A 25,570-nucleotide genomic window follows, 5' to 3' on the forward strand; every position below is an offset into this window, starting at 1 on the left:
GGATAACATGGAACATGTCTGCAGAAGACAGTATGTCAGTAGCTTTCCAAATGAAAACTACACAACTTTTTGACCCAGCATTCAACTGTTGGGAACATGAGTATACATATATGTATGCACATTCACATATCTACACACATGCAGGTTTTGTGTATGAAGGTGCATGTGTACACATGCATACACACATATATATATATTGAGTGTGTGTACATATATGTTTGTTCCCATAATTTAAAATTATGTTCACTGTGGCATTGTTTGTAATCGCAAAAAATCAGGGACAGTGTAAACATTCCTCAGTAGGGGAACCTACAAAGCCCTTGAGAAGAATAAAACAGCTTTACCTGTGCTGACAGGGGCAAAGCACCGAAATATACTGATAATCAAGGTAAAGAGTAAGCAGCATGATGTGTGAACTACATTATCACTTTTGTTTAGCTGTGTCTTATGTTTTTACCTCCATAAAATATAGATGGGAAAGAAAAAAAAAAAAACATGCCTGACAACAACGGCTCCATCCGTGGAAGAGAACTCGGTAGATAAGAAGTAGTGAAATAAGGAAGCTTATTTTTCATTGCTATCCTTTCGCATCTTTTAATTTCTTTACTGTTTATATATTACCCACTCGGCTCTGAAAAATAGTTTAAAAAACAAAGCAGGTGGAGATAATATAACATTGATCTTATGTTCTGCATCTCCAGGAACCGATTTCTGTTTCCTCTCACGTTGTGACCATCTCCAGCCTCCTTCCTGCCACTGCCTACAACTGTAGTGTCACCAGCTTCAGCCACGACAGCCCCAGTGTCCCCACATTCATCGCTGTCTCCACAATGGGTAATTCATGGCATTCGTGGAATCCGGTGTCTTTGAAAGTTTTATCTTTGTATTATTTTTTTAAGTTTATTTATTTATTTTGAAAGAGAGAGCGAGAGTGCACAAGCAGGGGAGGGGCAGAGAGGAGGAGAGACAGAATCCCAAGCAGGCTCCACGCCATCAGCACAGAGCCTGATGCGGGGCTCGAAGTCACAAACTGTGAGATCATGACCTCAGCTGAGATCAAGTTTGACGCTTCACAGACTGCGCCACCCAGGCACCCCCAGAAGTTTTATCTTTTTAGATTTTCCTTACATTTTCTTTTCAAATATATGTACTCTGTACTTCTAATAGATCCATGCTCCACTGAAACATTCCAGGCTGCAGGGTCAGGGAGCACGTACCTGCCCTTACCAGCTATGTGATTTAGGGAAAGATATTTACTATCTCTGAGCCTCTGCGTTTTCATCTGCGAAAGTGGAATCATAATATGTGTACCTCGTTGAGCTGTTTTGAAGCCTAGAAATGAAATACGTAAAGCTTTGCACACATAGTGTGAGTGATAGCTGCCACCATCAACTCCTCCATCGTCATCCTCCTGTCCAGCAGTGGTCACAGTGCCCTGATCGATTAGGACTCATCTGTTGTCCCTCAGCCCTTAGCCGTCACTGACCATGCGGTGACAATGCTAAATTACTGGGTCAGAGCAGGCGAGTTTCCAATGAAGCCAAACTGTAAGTAGGGAAATTAGAAATTAATGAAAGGTCTGGAATAAGGGAGTTTTCCTTTTCCCCTTCTGAGTTCTATTAAATGTGTTGCTCCCCTGTTTGTTGGAGTCTGATTCTGCAACCTGAGACCCTCAATGAAATCTCCTGTAATACAAACTTTCACTGTCACAAGATCCCTTTACTGGGTTATTTTCATTTCTGTAGCATTCATCATATAGTTGTTTGTTTTCTGTTTTGAATTTTTATTTTTCCAGAAAAGAGGACAAAAGTGGACCTGAAAAGTATATTAATGGTCTGTCACTTCTGTGTCCTTTCTACCATTCTGTGTCTCTTCATGCTTACTATTCCCTGTCATTGCTACCAGAATATAGCAAAAACAGGTGACACTATTAAGCTTATTTACAAGTAAGGAAAATGAGACCCAGAGAGACAGATAAAATGGCTTCTCCACATGACAGTTAGTAGTCAAATGAACCTGAAAAAGGTCTCCTGACCATGAGTCTAATGTTCTTTGTGTTCAGTTACTCTGCCTGTGAACAGGAATCAAGCTGGCCCAAATGGGAAGTGGCAAATACACAAAGGTTTATGGATTGAATGTGGTGGCCGGTTGTGTGATTTTATGATCAATGCTGAGGATGGTAGCAGTCTTTCCTCTTGGGTCCACCGTAACGAATTTCATAAAAACATGTGACACGTAGTCCCCATTGTTAATATCTGGCTCTTCCCTGTAGTGTGGTGAACTAGGCAACGCGCAGTGCCATAGCAGCCCTTATATAAAGTATATGCAAGGGACACAGCCCCTGTTCTTAAGGGCCCCACGACTTAATAATCGGTTTCATCTCTAGAGTTGTGCAGATGGGAAACCTCTCAACATATGGCTACCGATCATCAGAATGCCTGCTTCTAGTGATGTGTTAAGTGTTGCAGCAGATGGTAGCTTGCTAATGCCTTTTTCATATACGTTATTAGTTGCGAGTGCAATATACAGTTGTGCTTTCTGCCTTTAACGTCATAGGCGTAACGCGAAAACCTGCCCCTCTCCAAGCTTCTGAAAATGTGAAGCAATAATAACGCGTGATGATGACCTCTAGATATTTTGATTTTCAAAAGAATTTAAACGGTGGTATAGGCACTATTCAGTTTATAATTTCCCTTTGTAAGAACATTCTGAACAGAAGCTTTGGAGATGGACTCAATTCCTCTAGGTACCTGAACACTGCTTATCAAACTGCTTTGCTAGATTATATTTGACCAGGAGGAGGTCATTGTCGGCTTGGAGAAACACCATTGTTGCTCTTGTTTTCAACATCATAAGTTCCATGGTGTTAAAAATCAATGGAAAACAACGAGTGGTTCTGTTAGCTTTGTGTAATGGAAGTTTGTAATGAAAATGCATGGCTTTTCTCTTTAGTGACAGAGATGAACCCCAACGTGGTGGTCATCTCCGTGCTGGCCATCCTCAGCACGCTGTTAATTGGACTGCTGCTCGTGACCCTTATAATTCTTAGGAAAAAACATCTGCAGATGGCAAGGTAAGTTAAGTTTGGTTAATCTTTTACCCACGGCCTGTAAAGTTTTTTAATTTATCATACGTGTATACTTTTGCAGACCTAAATTTTATTAGCGATAAGTTTCATTTCAGTTTTCAGTGTTTATTGTGTGTGTTTTCTAGGTAGACTTTTAAATATTAGTTTAGAAAACATTATGATGGGGGCACCTGGGTGGCTTAGTCAGTTGAGCGTCTGACTCTTGATTTCAGCTCAGGTCATGATCTCATGGTTCATGGGTTGGAGCCCCATGTCAGGCTCTGCACTGACAACGCAGAACCTGGTTGGGATTCTCTCTCCCCCTCTCTCTCTGCCCCTCCCCCTCTTGCTCTCTCTTTCAAAATAAATAAATAGACATTAAAAGATAATAATGCTAACAAGAAAACATCACAGTGGAAATGGCAAAGCAAATGATTGTTTATACAAATCCAGATCTCCTACTCTCAATCTTGTCATTTTAAGAAACGCATACAAAGGGATCTATTAATGACGTTTGGATATTTTCAAACGTATTTTGGAGTCAAATAAAGATCTATGGCTACTTAGTATGATTAATGAAAGGAGTTAATATATGGAGAGACCACAAGAAGAAAAACATCCCTCTTTTCATCAATTCTGCCAAAACTGTCTTAGAAAACATTTGCAGAGTCTATGATCAGGTCCATTCGAGGCCCCCTCTCAGTTTTGTTCCTACTACTCAGACTTGCAGGCAGTTTTCATTTTTCTTGCAGCCGAAAAAGACTTTTGATTTATGACTTTGGTGATTCCCTATTCCTTTGACCACTGATGCGTTTCTTATCAGAGCACATTCTCAAGTACTTTCGGTGGTCCGCTATATTATCAGAACAATCCATCAATTCTCTTAAAAACTGTTGTTTAGTTGAGTACTACAGGGTTTGGGAAATTTGATTCAAATTTATATTTACCCATTGGGAGCCTGCTGAACTGCCAATCAACATCCTTTTTCTTTCTCAGAATTCTATCATTTACATTCATAACTAAATGTATCCATCCAATAATGATTTAATCGGTGTCTTATATGGCACAATTAAATAAAAATCAGACATCTAAGTTGTCCACTAAGCACTTAGAATATAGGTGGAGATATGTACCTAAATAAATATATTTGGGGCTCCTGGTGGCTGAGTCAGTTAAGCATCTGACTCCTGCTCAGGTCATGATCTCAGGGTTCATGAATTCGAACACTGCATCGGGCTCTGTGTTGACAGCTTGGAGCCTGGAGCCTGCTTCAGATTCTGTGTCTCTCTCTCACTCTCTGCCCCTTTCCCACTTGCGCTCTCTCTCTCTCTCAAAAATAAAATAAACATTAAAAAAAATTTTAAGAAAATAAATAAATAAATGTATTTAAAGGTATAAACTGACCTGCCCCAGAAAGGAGATAAAAATGAGCTTCTATTAACGTAGAGAAAAGAGATTAGTCTAAATATAAATATCAAACTTTTTGAATGTTGTCATTTAAAAAAATCTTAGAAGGATAGGGAAGAAGGTGGTACCACACTGTGGCTAGAGTAGAGAGCTCTAAAATTACACTCCTTGGGATCAAATCTTAATTTACAATCTATGTCACCTTGTGCAGTTCACTGAAATTTCATTTATTCATTAAAAAATATTAATGGACACCTGCTATGTGTCAGGCTCTCCAGATGCTTGGGAAAACAGATGAGAATTTCTGCCTTCATGGAGCTCATATTTTAGTGGAGGAGGTAGATAATAAGTAATATCAATAAAAGTAAAAAGATTACATGGCATGTGAGCAGACAATAAGAGAAAAATAATAGAGCAGAGTAAGGGAAATTAGCAGTACAGGCATAAGGAATACGTGTAGAAGATCTCTGGGAGGTGGGTGAGTCTCACTGAAAGGATATCTGAGAAACAATTTGAAGGATATGCGGGAGTTAGCCATGTGTTTTCTAGGGGAAGAGTAGAGGAAAGAGCCAGTGCAAAGGTCCTGAGGCAGGAACATGTTCAGAGAGTAGTAGGAAGGTTAGTGCAGCTAAAGCAGAGGAAATGAAGGAAGGTTTAGCAGGAGATGATGTCAGATCATGTAGAGCTTTGTAAGCCATTGTGAGGACTTATACTTTTATCCTGAGTAAAGGACAGACTTATGCTTTTATTCTGAGTTCAGGACTTGGGGCAGAAGAGCTGCCTTACATTAGAAAACAATCTGTATTGAGGGGCACCTGGGTGACTCTGTTGGTTAAACGTCCGACTTTGCCTCAGGTCATGATCTCACAGTTCGTGGGTTCGAGCCCCGCATCAGGCTTTGTGCTGACACCTCAGAGCCTGGAGCCTGCTTCAGATTCTGTGTCTCCCTCTCTCTCTGCCCTCCCCTACTCGTGCTCTGTCTCTCTCTGTCTCTTAAAAATGAGTAAATGTTAAAAAAATTTTTTTTTAAGAAAACAATCTGTTGAGACAAAAGCAGGCATATTAACTGGGGGATCTATTCCAGTAATCCAGGCAAGAGATGGTAATAGTTTAGTCCAGGATAGCAGCAATAAAGGTAGGAAGAAATGATCAGATTCTGGATATATTTTGAAAACAGAGTCATTAGCTAAGGGGATTGGCTAACAAATTGCACGTGAAATGGAAATGAATAAGGGTCAAAGATGACTCCAAGGTTTTTGGTCCCAGCAACTGGAAAGGATGGAGTCACCACCAACTGAAATGGGATTCCAGATGAGGATTTCAGAGTTGGAGGAACATCAAGACTTTGGTTTTGGAAATGTTACATTTAAGATGATTTCAAGTGCAGGTGTGGAGTGGGAGTTGAACACAAAGGTCTGGTGTTCAGGAGCGAAGTCTGGATTAAGGATATGACTTTGGGAGTTGCTAGCATATAAACAGTATTAAAGCTATATAAAGCTGGATGAAATTCTCATTTACTGGAGGGAGTGCGTGTAAATTAGAGAAGAGGGTCCTGGATTAAGCACCAGAACAATCTAATATCAAGATTTTCAGGGAAGAATAAAAAGATAGGAGCAAAGGAAACTGGTAAGAGGCACCCAGCGGAGTACAAGAAAAGCTAAGAGATTACGTGGCCTGCAAGCAAGGGAAAGAATGTATTTCAAGAAGATACGGGAATAGCCCCTAGGTGAGTGGATGGTTAGGAGCAATAATGCAATCATTGGGAAGCATGCAACAAACGTTAGCTCGTAATAGTAACAGTGGTGGGGGTGGGGATAGGTATAGTAATGGATGTAGTGGCATTTCTGAGAATACTATCACAGGAGCATTCGTTGTGGTGCACCCAGCAAGATATTTAGAAGTGGATCTACCTCAGCCAGCTAGTCATTAGAGCAGAGATTCTTAACATTTTTTTTGTGCTGCGATCTTTTCTGGCAGTCTGATTAAGCCTGTGGATCTCTTCCAAGAATAATGCTTTCTTTTTAAGTGCATAAAATGAAATACATAGGATTAAAAAAAAATTAATTATATTAAAATATGGTCATCAGACTATTTTTAAAAATGCTTTACATGCTTTTTTATAAATATATTAGATAATATATAGTACGATAATATTGTGTAAGATGTCCAATAACTCTCATAATTTCATCAGAGTGATGAATATGAACAATATTTCAATATCTGCAGCAGGTTCATTATGGAAATATGTCTGCAGTTTCTATGGTTTAGTGATTTCATCTCATCAGTACTGATGATATTATTGTGGCTTGTTGCCTACTCTAATAGTTGAAGGAATTGCTGAATTTCAGTTAGAAATTTAGAGGTGGTGAAATTAAAGATGAACTTTTCCCCCACTATGTTCTAGAGCCCTAAATTCTATCCTTAACCCCCAGAGTAAGAACCTTTGAATTATAAGGTAAAGTAAATCCTACATATAGGAAATTGACATAGGAAAATTAATTGATGGTGTGTAATTTATAGCACAATGTGATATAACAATATATTAGTGTACTTTTCAAAGAAGAAAAACGTTCCAGGCACCTGGGTGGCTCAGTCGGTTGAGTGTCCGACTCGGTTTTGGCTCAGGTCATGATCTCACGGTTTGTGAGTTCAAGCCTCTCATCTGGCTCTGTGCTGACAGCTGAGAGCCTGCGTGGGATCCTCTCTTTCCCTCTCTCTCTGCCCCTCCCCCTGCTCTCTCTCTCTCTCTCACACACACACACAAAATAAATAAATAAACTTAAAAAAAATTTTTTTTAAAAAAGAGAAGAAAAATGTTTTTAGAACACTGTAATAAGAGCAGGCAGGTAACTAAAGTGATTAGTACGTGTGCCAGTAATGTCAAAATCCCTTCTTCAGTTCTGAATAAGTCAATCAATTTCATATAGGGGGGAAAATGAGATGCATGAGCCCAGTAAGCTGTGTTGTTTATCCATTGACATTAGGCAAAGGTGGAGAAGGCATGAGAATATGTTTACTTTTTACCTCCACTTCTGGGGAAAAAAAACTTTACAACAACTTTAACAGTATTTTCTACTGACAGATTAATAAGCAACATTCTGGACAAGAGGCACTGCATAAGCCAATCTATTTCAATATGTATCACTTTTTATACTCTTATCTCAATTGATACATCACATGGACATCCCAACGTGAGGAGAAATTTTTGGAGGAAAAAAAAAATCCAACTTGATCCACCATCATTTTAGAGAGGAAATTTAAATGCTATAAAAACAAAACCCCACAAAGAATATGTGCTGAAAACAGAAAACCCTCGGTCTAGGAGGCTTTGTAAAAAATATTATGCCCCAAACAGTTCAAAGCTTTATGTTAGGATTGGGGTGCCTGGGTGGCTCAGTTGATTAAGCATCTGACTCTTGATTTCAGCTCAGGTCATCTTCTCATGGTTCATGAGATCGAGTTACACATCAAGCTCCACGCTGACAACACAGAGCCTACTTGAGATTTTCTCTCTCTCCCTCTCTCCCTGTTTATGCTCACTCTCTCTCTAAATAAATAAGTAAACACTAAAAAATAAAAAGAGAGAGAGATTTAAGCTAGGATCATGAGTGCCTTTTGGAAAGGATTGAAAACAAATCCTTTTGGCTTCAAATGACTTGGGCATGTGCAACCTTATGAAAAATTATTTTATCTTTCTATTTTGCATTGCATGTGAAAGAGAAGTACATGGAACTTAGATGTTTTTTAAGCTGTTTTTTTTTTCTTTTGGAGAGAGAGAGTGAGCATGGGGGGAAGGGGTTGCAGAGAGAGAGGGAGAGAGAGAATCCCAAGCAGACTCTGTGCTGTCAGTATGGAGCCCGACATGGGGCTCTATCTCATGAAGTGAACTGTGAGATCATGATCTGAGCCAAAATTAACAGCTGGATGCTTAATCGAATGAGCCACCCAGGCGTCCCCCCCTTTATAAATTTAATGCTGTGATGATAAACCAGTAAAGGCTCTCTATTATATCAAGGTAAAAGAGTGCTCTGTCAAGCAGTAACCTAATTTTGTGGTTCCTTCCAAACAGGGAATGTGGAGCAGGAACTTTTGTCAATTTTGCGTCTTTGGAGAGGGATGGAAAGCTTCCATACAATTGGTGAGCATTATTTTGGAATAAGCCTCTAGACAGCTTATCTATGCTGTGTGTGCCTCCAACTTTATTTTACTATCTTTTGTGGATAAATGGTTTTGTCTGATTATCCTTTCACAATTTCGGTGATAGTGGACTTTGAAGGTTAGATTTTCTTCACCAACTACATTAAGTTCATATAAGTTTACTGTAGTCACAAAGTAGAGAAAATGTCTTAGTCTGCTCAGTATTTACTATATTAATCAAAGGACTAACGCAGTCATGAATGTAGCCCATAGCTAAGGAAGGGCGTAAGTGCAAGACCCACATTGAACAGGTGGCAGACGAAGGCACAGGACAGACCCCACAGAAGCAGCATGTGACAGAGCAGCATCTCTATCTCAAACTGACACTTCAGTGCCCGGGAATGTGAGCCACCACCTTTTGTTCAAAAGTCAAGTAGACGTATACAGCCCAGGGCTCTCAACTGTTACACTTACAGGTAAGTAAATCTCAAGGGCAAGTAAAGTCCCATAGGAAAACATGGCCTCATTTTTTTCCGCCTGCTGGCATATGAAGGACCTGGAGGGAGGAGGTATTTTCAGAATTAAGAAAGCATTGTCAGGAGATTAAATTGCTTGACATTATACTTTAACAGTGATAGATGAGAATTAACGATCCTCTCCACTGCAATGGATGCCTAACAAAATTGCTAATGAAGTAACCATTAAAAATGGAGCCAGCACTGCTTACAGGATCTACTTTGTTTCTTTTGCAAGTGACCATGCAAAGCACATTTATTTAAATGTATACATTTCATGTTAATCTCTGTAAGAGATCTGAGGTTTTTTTCTTGTTTTCCAAATCCCCCAAAATGGTGATCTTAAAGAAATAGTTAGGTGAGACTAGAAACTTTACGGAATCAATGAAAGAGGGAGGGCTTTAACTGAAATATAAATTCTGCTTCCCTGAGTGGGCATCTAGCAGTTGAAAGTCTAGTTGAAATAGGATTCTTTTTAACAAGACAATATGTCGTGCTATTTTTAAATTTTAGCCTGAATGGATTTTTGCTAACTATGAACAAAAAGAACCCATAACCCCTCGATGGTGAAAAGTTAGTAAACATTTCTAGGTTTGTTCGAATACATTAACACTCTTGCCAAGATTAAGAAACTAATTCACTGATGCGTGTTTCTGGTCTGGCTCACCCTTTAAAAAGGCTCAGTCACAAAGCAGTGATGAGCAGCCCATGTAGAAATTGGCCCAGTTATACTTGGCGACTCAGGACACCTATGTATTGACTAACTACACAATCACTCACAATGGATAGAATATGAGAGACCAGTTATAGGAGAGCTGAGGCAAAAAAAGAATTCACTTCAGGACCTTTCTAGAAAATCTAGAAAATTCTCCACCAGCTCTTGGCAAAGATAGTTTGCCAGCACACCAGCATTTCCTGGCTGACAAAATAGATATCTCAGTGGGAATTTGTAGTAACTAGAGTGACAAGGTGATGCCATTTCCCCCCACTAATTCTCAGAATAGTTATAGATGCAGCCAGAGGGCAGTTTAAAATCCACATTAATGAATGTTCTATTTTGCAGGTGGTTTGAATACCTGAAATTGGATTCAAAACACACTTTTTAAAATCAACAGTCTGAATGAGAAGTTAAAAGTAAAATGAAATAATTTTGCTCTCACTCAGCTGAGTATCAGTCAGATTCCAGAACAGGCAGTTTGCTGAGCTCCTTGTCTTGAAAAATGATACCTGAGTTGTATGGAAACCAATTTGGCAATAAACTTAAAAAAAAAAAAAAAAAAAAAAAAAAAAAAAAAAAAAAAAAAAAAAAAAAAAAAAAAAAAGAAAAATGATACCTGAGTGTCATACCATAGCTCTGTTTTAAGGGTTATTTTTCAGAAAGAAGGTATTAATTTAAACTAAAAATAATATAGAAAGTCATACCTAGGGGTGCAGCTTTGTAAGAATGTGTCCCAGAAGCTTGGAGTCTTTGTCAAAATCAGTATACGCACAAATTGACGGTTTATATTTCCTCCCACGAGCTGCTGTTAGCTATCAAATGATGTTATAATGGTTCCTTAAAAGAGGTTTAAGCATTGCAAGGGTAATAATACCCAAGAATAAGACCGGAGCTAGCTAATGAGGCATTGAAGAGTCTCATTTAACTGATGTAAAATGTAATCACCTAATAGCAGACTAATTGACACAACAGAAGTTGAAAGAAATAGATCTGATTACAATATGGATGTGTGCGAATCAAACTGATTTTGGCAATATGATAGCACTTAAGCCCTCACGTTTAAGTTTCACAGAATGGAATAATATTTAATCATAATTAAGATGCTTGTCATTTTAATTGATCTTCGTAGGTAATTTACTGATATCTGTTCACAGTTTATGCTACTAACTCTTGCCACTTTTTCATCTTTACATCTGTTATCTATTAATGCTCACAGGCGTAGGAGTATATTTGCTTTCTTAACCCTGCTACCCTCATGTCTTTGGACTGATTATCTTTTGGCATTTTATATTAATCCTTGGTAAGTGATTTTTTTTTTTTACTGTTTACCTAACACAAAGTCTATAAAGTTAGCCCTCCAGAAGTAAAACAAAAAGGAAAAATTCTTTTTAATTATTTTATGTGTTTGGCAGCATCTGAAATTATGACTCATGTCTTGAAATGGATTAAAGTAGTTAATGGTACCAAGATGGCCTATACCTATATTGGTTTCCCAATTAAAATTTTCCTCTTGGAATGTTCTTGGCAAGCTTTTCTTCCATTTATTACTAGTCATTTGTTTCTTCATTCAATCAATGCATTGGCTTCTTATCTTGGTAAATGATGCTTCCCATTTTCCTTACCATCTCCATCCATTAGGGACCTCTGTTTCCAACAACGAAGAAATGCATGAAGGTAGAGAGCCAAGAATACTGTACTGTGTTTGGGGTCTCAGTGTTTTCGTAGTTAATGCTAACTCAGTGAATATTGAACAAATGGCTATTGGCAAGCCTCTTTGTATAATTATCTTATTTAATTGTCCCCACAACTCTGCAGAGAGTATTATCAGCCCCATCTTAGAAATATGCCAAAGAACTGTTGGTGGGAATGCAAACTGGTGCAGCCACTCTGGAAAACAGTGTGGAGGTTCCTCAGAAAATTAAAAACAGACTTACCCTATGACCCAGCAATAGCACTGCTAGGAATTTACCCAAGGGATACAGGAGTGCTGATGCATAGGGGCACTTGTACCCCAATGTTTATAGCAGCACTCTTAACAATAGCCAAATTGAGGAAAGAGCCTAAATGTCCATCAACTGATGAATGGATAAATTGTGGTTTATATACACAATGGAGTACTACATGGCAATGAGAAAGAATGAAATATGGCCCTTTGTAGCAACGTGGATGGAACTGGAGAGTGTGATGCTAAGTGAATTAAGCCATACAGACAAAGACAGATACCATATGTTTTCACTCTTATGTGGATCCTGAGAAACTTAACAGAAACCCATGGGGGAAGGGAAGGAAAAAAAAAAAAAAGAGGTTAGAGTGGGAGAGAGCCAAAGCATAAGAGACTGTTAAAAACTGAGAACAAACTGAGGGTTGATGGGGGGTGGGAGGGAGGGGCGGGTGGGTGATGGGTATTGAGGAGGGCACCTTTTGGGATGAGCACTGGGTGTTGTATGGAAACCAATTTGACAATAAATTTCATATATTGAAAAAAAAAAAGAAATATGCCAAAGAATCTCTTAAGGAGATTATCTTAACATCATACTACCATCTAAAATATCCAGGTTCCAAATCCAGGTTTCTCTGAAATCTATTCTTTCCTCTGTAAAAAGCAGCTTCCTTTAAATTCTTATTTTCTTAACTTTTAAATATTTTTAATAATCAAAACTCAAAAGAGTATTTTTTCAGTTTTTATAAAATATAATCATCATCATCATCATCATCATCATCTTGAAATGTCAGGCTAACGTATCTAGAAGGATCTATTCCCTTTCCTGAGCCACAGGAAAAAAGTAGTGGTTTCCCGACCAAAACCAAAAATCATTGTCCTGAAATATCCATGGTGTTTAGGTACTAAATTATGTGCAGTCAGATCCAGGTATCTGGACAACTTCAGAAGGACTCAGAAAAAAGCAATAAAAATAGTTCATGAACTGGAAAAAGGGTGCATGGGCAGGGGGGAATAGGGAAAGAGTAAAAGGCGAAAAGCAATCTGTAGAGTTATGTATTCAAAAAGACAGTTGATTAAATGTTCTTCAGTTTCTCCAAGGACAGAATAAATACAGCTAGCAAGGTTAGGATTTTGAGTTGCAATGGAAGAAATACAAAAAAGGACTTCCTCACAGTAGAGATTGCTTATACCAGAATTTGCATTTTTCTTTTTTTTTAAAGAGACACTAGAGGAAAGCTGTTGAAGTACACTAGACATGATGTGTTAAGTAAGCAAATCAGAGGAATGTTCTGGATGATGAGGACCATTTGCTGTTATTCTAACTTGGTTGATTTATTTATTTATTTATTTTGAGAGAGAAAAAAATGTGCATGCGTGTGTGTGCTCATGCACGCAAGCAGGGGAGGGGCAGAGGAAGAGAGAGAGAGAATCTTAAGCAGGCTTCTCACCCAATGTGGAACCCAACTCGGTGCTCGATCTCACAACCATAAGAGATCAGATCTCACAACCTGAGGCAAAATGAAGAGTTGGACACTTAACCAACGGAGCCACCTGGGGGCCCCTCTAAGTTGGTTTTAATAACAGTTTTTAGTATAGGGCTTCACTATACCCAACACAATATTTTAAGTATTTGACATCAGATAGCATTCAGGTACAAATAGTGCGTATAAATTCCATTTTGACCTTCAACATATGCATCAATTTTTACTCAACATCTATTAATCATTCTCAAGTATTCTACCTATCATCAGACCAATTGTAGTCAATACCCTTAAAGTACCCTCCACAGATCTCAATTAAAACAAAAGAAAGAAAGCTGCATATGCTACCCTATAAATTTCTCTAATTCTCTAACTTTCCCACAGTCTGGTTTTTAAGCTTATATCAGGCCTATGCATTTTTGCATGACTTTGTTAATAGGTCCCCTTAATAAACGCATCTTCAAATTCCAACAAACCCTTTAGGGTCTGCTACTTATAGTACTGGCCAAATAGCACTAGACCCAAGTTGGGGGGCGGGGGGAGAACCATTCAGTAGTTTTGTCTGTTGGTTGTTTAAAAAAAATCCTTTTTTTGAGAGAGAGAGAGAGAGAGAGACTGGGGAGAGGAGCAGAGGGAGGAAGAGAAAATCTTAAGCAGGCTCCATGCCCAGCACAGATGCCAACACGGGGCCTGATCTCAAGACCCTGGGATCAGGACCTGAGCCGAAACCAAGAGTCAGATGCCTAACCAACTGAGCCACCTGGGTGCCCCCTATTTGTTGTTTTTAAAAAACCGTTCAGTAGTTTTTAGAAGAATGGTCTTGAGACTGGAAATGGTTATCTCCATGTGAGAAGAGAAGGCAAAACGTAGAGCCCCCAGCTCTCTGTCACTTTCAGTAAACCACACGCATATCAACCAATGAACATGGACTGAACATAAACTATGCTTTCAGCCTTTGGCTTGTGCTGTGTCAGATAAATAAAAGAAATAAAATACATGATCCTTGCTTTTTTTCGGGTACAGCTACCTCAGTACTCACACAGGCCACCCGAATTCCCTACTGTTCGCTACTTTTCCCCTCATCTAATAACTCGTGGATATTTTTCCCTGCTAAATAGCCATTGTTAATCCTCTCCACATGGTTCGTCTTCACATTTCACCTACTCTAGAAGTAACAGAGCCACCTGCCCCGCCTCCTTCCTCACACATACCCTGATTCTTCCCTAAACTACCAACTTCATGGAAATAGACGTTCCTGATCATTTTGTAAAATCCTCTGGATGAGTGGTTTGTGTGGAAATCAAGGGACTCTTTCTGGCTCATGGTATTGCTCAAATCTGTCCCAGCGTGGTAGAAAAACCAGGGCAGAGCACCAATGCCCAGGTGGCTTAGTCTCAACATGGTATTCTGCCAGGATTTCTGGCTACAGTCATCTCAGATCATGTTTCCTAGTCAGAGAAAACCATTTCATTCAGACTAGCTCCATCTGGATTCATTGTTACTACTCTCTCTCTCTCTCTCTAAGGCCATAGTCACCTCATGCTCTACTCAAGTATTCATCTGCTTGCTCTAAATTCTCAACAGTTGTTATTTTAAGGGTGAAGCAACATTTAGTTTAAACTGCTCGGCTTTACTCGTGGTTTTTGCACACTTTATTCAGAGGATGATGTAACTCTAAACACCTTTTTAAGATTTGGGGATGATTTCCATTTAACCTATGAAAGAGTAAGTAGAGCTTATGACATTGGGGACATTTAGACTGTTTGGGGTTTATGTTGGAGGTGGATGTTTGTTTGCTTGTTTGTTTGTTTGTTTGTGGCCATTATAAATCCCATGTCTCTGCCATGCCTTGTATTCTCCTTTGCAATGAATTCCAGTCTGGTTGGCTTTCCAAGATGTCATAATCATGAAGAACTTATGCGTCTTAACTTCTTGAAGTCATCAGGATTTTGAACCTTACCTAATATAAGTGAAAGAGAAGATTAAAAGATGTGCATGGCTGTGTATGCATATATTCTGCGTGTCTGATGGGTGTTATCACTTCTATTAAAAAAATATTTTGGGGGCGCCTGGGTGGCGCAGTCGGTTAAGCGTCCGACTTCAGCCAGGTCACGATCTCGCGGTCCGTGAGTTCGAGCCCCGCGTCAGGCTCTGGGCTGATGGCTCAGAGCCTGGAGCCTGTTTCCGATTCTGTGTCTCCCTCTCTCTCTGCCCCTCCCCCGTTCATGCTCTGTCTCTCTCTGTCCCAAAAATAAAAAACAAAAAAAAAAAAAAAAAAATATTTTGCAATGACAAGATGATACCCTAACATCACCTCAGATGTTCACTGTGACACACACACACAAGCTAGTTCTTTCCATAATGTGCTGAAGTTAAAATGGCTGGCAAAAGCTTAACTTACATGTTCAAAAGTGAATTGTCCCCTGATTGTAGTCTTAGAATTAGCACAGCAATGGAAAACATAGGAACGTTCTATCAGCGTTGCCGGGGAGTCTCATAATTCAGCCCTGTCCTTATCCCATAGCCTAAGGATATAAGGATCCTTTGGAATCTTTGGGATTTCAGCAAAATCTAAGCAAAACGTAAAGATTGTACACAAATCCTGAAGATTTACACATAAATATACACTTGACACAATAAGTCATTCAAACCATGTGGTGGAATTTTACATTATATGTAAAAGTTAATTCAATCAATGAATGAGATTGAAAGAAAAAAAAAGGGCCTCTCTTCCACGAACCAGGCTTCCATACAGCTGTTGAATAGTAGCAGCTTAATATGTCAGCACTGAATGTATTCAGCGTCACTCTCCACAGACATTTGTTTCTTCCAAGTTTCCCTTAAAGTCTGCTTGGATAAGAAAGCTTGAGGTTTGGGTTTGTTTGTTTGTTTGTTTTTTCACTCCCAATCACAAAATATGTTGGGCAGCCTCCTGACTTCACCAAACTGTTAGCTATCTAAGGTAACATTCCTGTGTCACAAAGCACCAAATTAATTAGTTTCTACTACATGAAGTCATTGTGGGATTCCTAAAGTTAACTCCTCTACCTTCACAAGAGCTGAGTAAACATTATTCGGAAGGTGTTCTTTTAAGTTCCAAAATGCTTAGATGATACAGCCCTGTCCAACATTACAGTGGCTTTTTGAGGGCAGGGGTGGGGGGGGGCAAAGTAAAAACTGTAATGTCTCTTCCCGCTAAATCTCAAGTATGGAAGACAGAGGATAAGGGAAAAAAAATAAGACATGAGCTGTGGAATGGATTGTCATCACTCAGAAGTGGGAAGAAATAAAAACCGCCTGAAACCAGAAAATGAAAACAAGAAACACCATTTGCCTTTATGGAAATTTCCCTACATTCCCTACCCTTATTACTTCCTCTCCACCCACCAGTTCCATTTCCCAAGTCTAACATCAAATTCCTAATTGAATCATTAAGTAAAACTGTGAGGGCAACATGGCAAAGATTTTTTTTAGTGTTTATTTATTTTGAGAGAGGGAGAGCGTGTGAACGTGCCAGCAGGGAGGGGCAGAGAGCGAGAAAGAGAGAGAATCCCAAGCGGGATCCATGCCCAGCACAGAGCCCAACACGGGGCTTGATCTCATGAACCGAGAGATCTTGACCTGTGCCGAAATCAAGAGTCAGACACTTAACCGATGGAGCCACCCAAGCACCCCAGCAAAGATGTTTTGTTTCGGTCCAATTAAGATTTTTTGAGCACCACCATGTGTTCTATTAACTGTGCTCAGCTCGGGGGGGGGGGCGGCGGGGGGAAGGACTGTCTAGAAAGGAGCACATATGCATCTGATAGACATCATGAGAAGTACTCCATCGACAAAGTACTATGAGAGCACAGAAGAAGCAGGGCTTCATTCTGCTAAAGCCTTTCTAGAAATGAAGGTACCCAAACATTCACAATTTCAGTATAAATAAATATTTGGGCACATGAGAGCACTCAGGTCACAACTGGTTATTTACTATAGATTGTATATTTTCAGGAAGTTTGGGTGCTTCCATCAATATTTAAAGACCTTGGGAAATTACTTACAAAAATTGTCGCTAGCCCTCAATCATATCAATATACAGGAATAAAGTGTTTCATCAGATAGCATGTTAGCGTTCCCTAGCTTAGGTCAGTTATCTGACTTATTGGTTGAAACAATTACTCTAAATAGCCCCTAAAATGTAATTAACTGAAGCACACATTAGCATTGTATGTGTTTGAGCTTACAGAATAGTAATGAATTAAGAACTAGTAAGTAATAGGTCCAAGTCTTCAGATAGCTTAAAAAACTAGCTCAAAAATTCGACTCTTGGTTTCAGCTAAGGTCATGATCTCACGGCTTTGTGGGTTCGAGCCCCATGTTGAGCCTGATTGGGATTCTCTCTCTCTCCTTTTTCTCTCCCCCTTCCTCACTCACACTGTCTCTGCCTCTCTCAAAATGAATAAATAAACTTAAAAAAAAAACAAATTCAAGATTGAATAAGAACAACACCATCATAGAATTCTGTAAGATGCATGCCAAAACTGATAGCACACACTCATGTTCCCAGGGAAAATGTCCAAAGGTTCTTTTAGTCTTTGACAACCAACATGTCTACCCTCCTAGACATTAGTTCTCCATTTTATTCCCCAACTCTTTCCTTCTTGTCTGTAGAGCCTGGAGTATTCAAGCAGTAGGTACTTCTATGTATATTTATAAAAATGCTTCAGCAATTTAACCACTCGTAGTAAGAAATTACATTTCTAGAATTCGGTATTTGGCAAATCGGAAACCTAAAATGCAGGATATTCCTGCAATCTAACAGGGTTTTTACAAAATGAATCTGAAATTATTATCATTATCTTCTCATTTAAGGAAAAGTAATTAAACAAAATGGAGACAATGTTTAATGAAAATTAAATAAAATTGCGGAGCCTGATATAATTATTTAAAGCTCTTCAAATTTAATCATTATGTCAATCAATTCTTTTGCTCAGATAAACTTGTCTTTTTTTTTTTTTAATTCTCAGGAGTAAAAATGGTTTAAAGAAGAGGAAACTGACTAAGTAAGTTGTTCTTTATCATTAAGATATAACCGACATGTAACATTGTGTAAAAGTAAATTGTGCGATGTATTATAGCATTTAGCCAACATCTCCATCATGTGACATAATTATTGTTTCCCTTTTGTGGTGAAAACATTTAAGATCCAATCCATAAAACTTTGAAATATACAATACGTTTAAGTTTTTCTTACTACTTCCTTTAAAAATATTTTATTTAAAAAAGGTCTTCATAATGATCTTAACTTTGCAAATTAAAACAATTGCTTGTCTTCAAATAGAGGAGATGCTTAAGAAAGAGGCAAATGTGTACCTACAACGTCTAAACTATTATGTGTTGGTGTCAGTGATCACTAAGAAAGCATATCACAAAAACCAAGTTAGGAATAAGGAAAATCATCATCATATGAAGACTGGTAAAGAATGGGTTGTTAGGAATTATAAAAGCCTTTCATAGAAAGCTATCTGCCATTCTCAATCTAGAAAATGTCTAATAGTTAGCTACATCAAAGTTGTACAAAAACCTTTACTGGTTTGTACTTTGAAATTCTGTGCGTAGTGCAGGGAAAAGCTTTTACGCTATTTGATATTATAATAATTACTTTGAGAAATGCTGTCTCTGGAAATCTTTATAATAAATAGAAAAGAATAATTACCGTAGCCAGCCTATGGTTTCACTTATCTACTGAACTGCTAAGTCATAAGAATTAAGATTTTGATGGGCAAAAATTAACCTTCGGTTGATTTCAAAAGCCTAATTAGATTGTCACCTCTGGGCCATTGGTTCAAACGCTGAATATAAAAAGTGGAATATTTCCATACATAGACTTCATCCTTGATTCTTGCCTTGGATAAAATATTGATGACTTAATAGGAGGCAATTGGGGGTTCCGGCCAAATCTATGGCATTCATGCTAATGGAATACATAATACCAAAAAAATTTGGACATAAAAATATTTGTTTAGCATTTCGTGACGTATAGATTTGGGGGGGGCACATATAGATAACAGAATAATTTTTTCCTAAATCTATTTCAAATCAGTATGCGGTCCATTGGTATACAGCAACTGATGCAGGAGAGATGAGAGTAACTAACACAGAAGAGAGGTACCATCACCTGGAAAGAATGATTCGACAGAAACAGGAAGAATTTATTGCCCAAAGTTCTTGGCTGGGTTGTTAAGTAAGGTAGAAAGGCGTAGACTAGAGTGTTTAGAGGACAGGGTCTCTGGACCAAAAGGGGAGATTCTATCAGGCTTGCTTTTCCCAAGGCTCAGCAGAGAGGAGGAGGAGAAGGAGGGTGTGGACAACAGTCTGGGTAGAGTGTCGGTGTGGTAGAACCTGCCCACAGGCCCCAAACTCACGTCAAACCAGCTTCCTCCTTCTCGCTTCTCGTTTCTTTTCTAATCCTCCCTCCTTCTCCAAAAGCCAGTTCTCCAGGGACTCTCCCACCCCACATTTCCATTTGCCGTCTCTGTACCCTTTCTCTTTCACTCCCAAAGCCCCCGCACCATGTCCCCATGGCTCCCCTTTCCTATCTCCACCTACCTTCATTTCAACACTCCTTTGCTTTACCTCCTCCTCTCCCTTTTCCCTCTAAACCTTTGTTCTCCTCATCTCTGCTCTCTCCCAGCTTTCTTTTGCTTCTCCTTACCATCCTCCTCCTCTCCCTGATGTTCATCCTTCTATTTCCTGGCCCTTCCTCTGTCTCTCTTTTCCTTTTGCTTTTTCTAATTCATAAATATTTTCTCAGATCGCCTTCCCTATTGTGCCTCCATTCTCCTGGTAACAGGATGAAAACTAGAATCGTAAATCTAATCTGAAGGTCAATGCACTGCTCAGAGACAAGAGCCAGAGAGTGCAGGTCTGATGGAGTTCATTCCAGGACAGGAGCCCCATGTATAGCCATTCTTTTGGAAGGATAGCAAGTTTGGAGTAGGAACAGCTTTGAACCAGAAATCATTCTCCCTGCATGCTAGTCTACCGCTGAGAGCCATGTGATCTTGGACTATTTGCTTGACTTACTTAGCCTTGGCTCCCTCACTTGAAGCATGGGGCTAATGTTGCCCATGTGTACTTCAGGGGTCAACTGAGCAAGGTACCATATGCGAATATATGTGCTGTCATGTGTTTTATGGATACAAGTCATTAATATTATTTAGTGAAACCATTAGGTTTAAATGTGCCTCTGGCAGGTATAATGCCCTTTAAAATCTACTAAATTCTTAACATAATCTATCAGATTGGCTACTCAACAACTTGAAACAAATATCTATTAAATATTATGTATTGGCTAATAAGACCTAAGACCACAGGTAGATGATGTAAATGGAGTAATTTGCAACAAGATTAAGGGAAAGGTGGGCTGGATGGATCCTGCCAGGGTGAAAAGGCTTGAATTAGATGACAGAGTACAGCATCCGGCAGAAGCTGAGAGAACAGGTTGGTATTGGTAGGCTCTGGGAAGGAAAAGCAGCTACAGAAAACTATAGGAAATAAAATGTAATTCTTATTCATGAAAAGAAGAAGGCAAGAGGTGACAACTTCTGCTACAGATGCAGAAATGTAAACTCAGAGGTGTTACCTGATTGTACCTTTGAACCATTTTGACACTTTTATAGATACACAAACCTCTAAACCTGTCTCTCTAAGAGTGAGGCGCTGAAAGCTTTCTGGCGAGGCTGGCAGTACAAGGCCTTATACTTGTAAAGCTGTTTAGATTTAGAAAGTTCTTTAATATACTATGTCAACCTTATAAGGTAAGTAGGACCATAGTATTTTATAGATGATAATGTTGAATCTTACAAGAGTTAGGTAAATTCTCCATAATCACACAGTAAATAAAGAAAAACCATAACTCAAGCAGTTCTTCAGGCTCGAATCCTTTGTTCTTTCCCATAAATCAGAGCTTTCTAGAAACAACATTATATACATGTGGGTATATGAGTATGCATATATATGATATTTTATTGCTAGAGTAAGAGCCAATTAAAAATCTAGAGGTCTCTCCTATCTCAAGGAAGTGTACCCTACAAGGCCCGCTTTTTAATTACAATATATTAGGGACTGGTAACTTCAACAACAACAAACAAATGGTGAGTTGGTAACCTTGGAGAAGTAAAAGTTCTTTTTTCTCCAAGAAAATTGTTTGTGTGTGAAAAGTATGGCATTAAGCAATATAATAGATACCTGTCAACAGGGTTTTTAAAGCATACATTTTTTTGTGTTTGATAAAGCCCAGTTCAACTGGATGACTTTGATGCCTACATCAAGGATATGGCCAAAGACTCTGACTATAAATTTTCTCTTCAATTTGAGGTGAGTGGATAAAGTATTTCCCACCTTCTGTGATAGATAAGGCATGGGAATTGGCATATTGGCATTGATGTCATTTTCATGCTCATTGGGCACTACCCGTGATATGGTTCATAACAGGCAGGGTGGTAATTGGGCTGGGAGTGTCTAATCTTGCCTTTTGCAAGTCAGGGTGAGGAAAGCAGAGAACAGATGCAGGTCGTGGGGTGAACAAATATGGTTATAAGAGAAGCCGTCACGAAAAACCAGTGTATTCAAGAGTGCAGGGAAAAGCAAGATGAGAATTTAGGCCTAAAACAGAATTTCACTTTCAGGGAATTTTTAGTGTGTATCTTACGTCACGTGGCCCACAGTAAAGGTAGGTGGTGGCTGAAATGTCTTTGTCTTCTGAGCATAGAAGAGACTGGGGTGGGGCTCTTACAGCTATAGGACTCCTGACATTCTGCTGAATACAGTAAGACCTTGGTTTGCGAGCATAGTTTAGTCTGGAAACATGCTTGTAATCCAAAGCACTCGTATATCAAAGTGAATTTCAAGAACCATTGGCTCAGTCGTGATCATGTGACGTCCAGCATCACATACTACTTATATGACAAGACATCGCTCGTTTATCAAGTTGAAACTTATGAGAAATGTTTGCTCGTCTTGTGGAACACTCGCAGAACAAGTTATTTGCAATCCAAGGTTTTACTGTATTTTTTTGTGAGGTTTCCCTTTTCTTTTCCTGGGGAAATTGGGGAAGAGTTATATGTGGTTAATGTAGAAGAAGAGAAAAATGCCAAAACCTCCTTTCTCTGAAGCACGCATGTTCTTTGAGTCCAAGACCCCATGTCAGGGAAGATAGAAATGAGTCAGCCTCAGATCTCAGCCGTGTGAGGAATGTAACTGGTCCTCAGGGGTTTTTTCCCATGTTTTTCATAGCTCCTAATGGTCTGGATGGCCTCATCCTTCAGGATCCTACAGCAAGGCTCAGGTGGTCTGTGATTCAAGGAGACTAGAGGAAAGAAAAAGATAAAGTGACTTTTCGAAAGTGTTATTTGAAACGTCTTAGGTTCTCTTTCATGGAAAACACCAGGTCATCGAATGGAGCTGCTTTCTTCTCATTATTCATATTCAGTTCTTCTCTCCCCTCATCAGCCTAGGATGTCATAGGTCTGTGAGAAGCAGCAGGAGTCCTGGTGTGGATATACTAAGAGGGAATTTAAGAAGGAAAAGAACCGTACACATTATCAAAAACAAAGCCCCTAACGACCACCCTGTGTCATTAAAAATTCTGCCCAGAGCCCAGCTCAGTTACCCACTGCATGCAAGGGCACAAGAGGCTGTTAGATGCTACACCAATGCTGTATCTCAAAGAACAGAAATTCTGTGTGAACTGGAGATCTATGGCAAGGAGGGCATTTCAGGAAAAAAGGAGACTTTCTATAAGAATGCATAAGCCAAAATTCAGGAAAAAATAAATGTCTAGATAATTCTGATAATGATGATGGCAATTATGATGGATGCATGCACACTTTCAACTTCATTGAAATCTCCAGCTCTTAATTCCTACAGGATTATATTACCTTGGTGACACTGCCTTTGCTGGGAGGCTTAGCAGTACCTCCTGGTTTGTGCCATCAAAGCCCAGTGTGACTATTATTGTCCTGCTGGGTTGCGTCGCTATAAAGACAATTCAAATTTTACCGTTTCCTGGTAAAAAGGAAAGATGATTTTAGTTGTGAATGACACACCATTCAAGCTAGTCTAGACCAAAGAAAGAGGGGATTTGTTCAAAAGAGGCTGAGCTATCTCATGTAATCAAAGGAATCACAATCGGAGCTCCAGTAGGGGGAGGAAAGGGAAGCAGCTCAGTCTCATGTATGTTGGAACCAAAGGCCACACCCCTGCAGGGACACCCCCTACCCTCATTTTTTTCCTCATTTCTGCTTCTCTCTCTGTTTGGCCTCCCTTTCTTTCACTACAAACCAACTCCTGAGCGTCACATGCTGGTTTCCACAATTTCCAAAGGGAACTGTTGACTCTCCTCCTTATTCAGGGTTTGAAAATTCACAACCAATTCTGACTGGCTGACCTGGGTTGTGACTTCCACTCAAACTAACCACAGCCAGAGAGGGCGGAATCATGTAAGAACAGGACAGCTCTTACTGGAACCACTTGGCTAAACCAAAGGAGACCATTAATCCCAAACAAAGAAAGGACACTGGGAGAACCACACAAGAAGTGATTAGATCCTAGCTTCAGGTGCTTCAAAATTGTGAAAAGTGGAGTAATAAATTTTATGTGATAATGTTTAATTTATAACATGCTGAGAGCTTTGATATCTTCGATATATAAATGAACACATCCAGGCTTATTTCATAGGACTTATAAAAGGAGGTAGGAATGTACTAAAGTGGGAATCCAAAAGTCTTAATTCTCACTAACATTTTGGCATTAACTAATGTTGAAAAAAAGCCACAATTACTCATCACCTCAACTTTTTCATCCATAAAATGAGTAGGCTGAACTAAGTCAGTGGTTTTCAACTGGGCCAGTACCAGGGATTACCCCTAGGGAGAGTTTGGGAAGGTGTGGGAGTATTTTTGGCTCTCATAATGACTTAGAAGGAAGCTACTAGTAGTATTCAATGGAAAAGCAGACGGGGATGATAAATATTCTGCTCTGAGTGAGACTGTCTTGCACAATAAAGTACTGTCCCAGGTCAATAGTATTCCTTTGAGAAATAGTAAATGTAGGACAAGGGAATATCCACACGTTCTAACTCATGGGTATTAGTGTTCTCCAGAGAAACAGACCAATAGGAAACATAAACATGTATAAACATTAATGCAAGGGCACCTGACTGGCTCTGTCAGAACTTGTGACTCTTGATCTTGGGGTCATAAATTCAAGCCCGACATTGGGTGTAAAACTTACACACACACACACACACACAAAACTGCTAATACAATATAAAAATCAATATAATTCTTTCATAAGTTTATTACATTATGTAATTATTATATATTTAATTTTATGTAATTATTGTAATATGTATATCCTATATCCTATATATAATATAATAGATGAAATATATATATAAAGAGATGGACTTATTTTAAGGAACTGGCTCACACAGTTGTGGGAGCTGGCAAGTCTGAAAACTGCAGGGCAGGCTGTGGACCCCAGGAAGAATTGATGTTGCTGCTCAAGTCCCAAAGCAGTCTGGAAGCAGAATTCCCTCCTTCTCAGGGGATCTCAGTCTTTTCTCTGAGAGTTTTCAACTGATGGATGAGGCCCACCCACATTATGGAGAGTCATTTGCTTTCTCAAATCCCACTGATTCAAATGTTAATCACGTTTAAAAAAAAATACCTTCCTGCAACATCTAGGCTGCTGTTTGACAAAGCACTATATAGTCTGGTCAGGTAGACACATGAAATTAACCACTAGACCATGATTTGAAGGAGTATTTAGTATCTTCATTTATTATGAAGCTTTTTTTTTTTCATATATCTTGGAACATTGTTGGTCAAATAGGTAATGTATTTGGTGCCATGCCCTCATGTTGTATCTCTGCTCCGAGCAGAAACCAAGAGTTGGATGCTCAACCGACTGAGCCACCCAGGTGCCCCTCCAGAAGTCTGCTTTAAATCACAGGCTCAGCTATACTTTCTGAGCTGACATTTGCCCAGGCAGTGACCCATTGGCCCGACTCACTTCCTTTTTCATTCTCCAGCCTCCCGGGCACTGCCAGCCTCCAACTCCACCCGGCTCCACATCCTCAGGTTCCGTGCCAGGATAGCCTCAGCTATTTCCAAAGACTCATGCTCCCATACCTGATTTCAGGATGTAGGTCAGACCTTTCACAGGGAAGCCCTCAGATTTTCCTGAAATTGATAATCAAAGCTTAAGGGGGAAAAAAAGGTTTCCTACTCTAATAGGAACCCAAGAGGGTAC

At 39.3% G+C, this 25,570-nt stretch overlaps 1 protein-coding gene across 1 annotated transcript in view; it reads left to right on the plus strand.

Annotated features, from left to right (window-relative positions):
• PTPRO (protein tyrosine phosphatase receptor type O) overlaps positions 1-25,570 on the plus strand; it is a 107,444-nt gene that overhangs the window by 59,881 nt on the left and 21,993 nt on the right. Inside the window, exons 14-19 of the mRNA XM_047066330.1 lie at positions 702-834; positions 2,953-3,073; positions 8,544-8,612; positions 11,061-11,144; positions 18,280-18,315; positions 21,550-21,631. Coding sequence (XP_046922286.1) covers positions 702-834; positions 2,953-3,073; positions 8,544-8,612; positions 11,061-11,144; positions 18,280-18,315; positions 21,550-21,631 — 525 coding nt within the window. The remainder of the gene's footprint in view (positions 1-701; positions 835-2,952; positions 3,074-8,543; positions 8,613-11,060; positions 11,145-18,279; positions 18,316-21,549; positions 21,632-25,570) is intronic.

Source organism: Lynx rufus, unplaced genomic scaffold, assembly GCF_022079265.1.
Source record: "Lynx rufus isolate CCGP_SWC_20201006 ecotype Redwood Valley unplaced genomic scaffold, mLynRuf1.p SCAF_7, whole genome shotgun sequence".
In the NCBI taxonomy this organism is placed as follows: domain Eukaryota; kingdom Metazoa; phylum Chordata; class Mammalia; order Carnivora; family Felidae; genus Lynx; species Lynx rufus.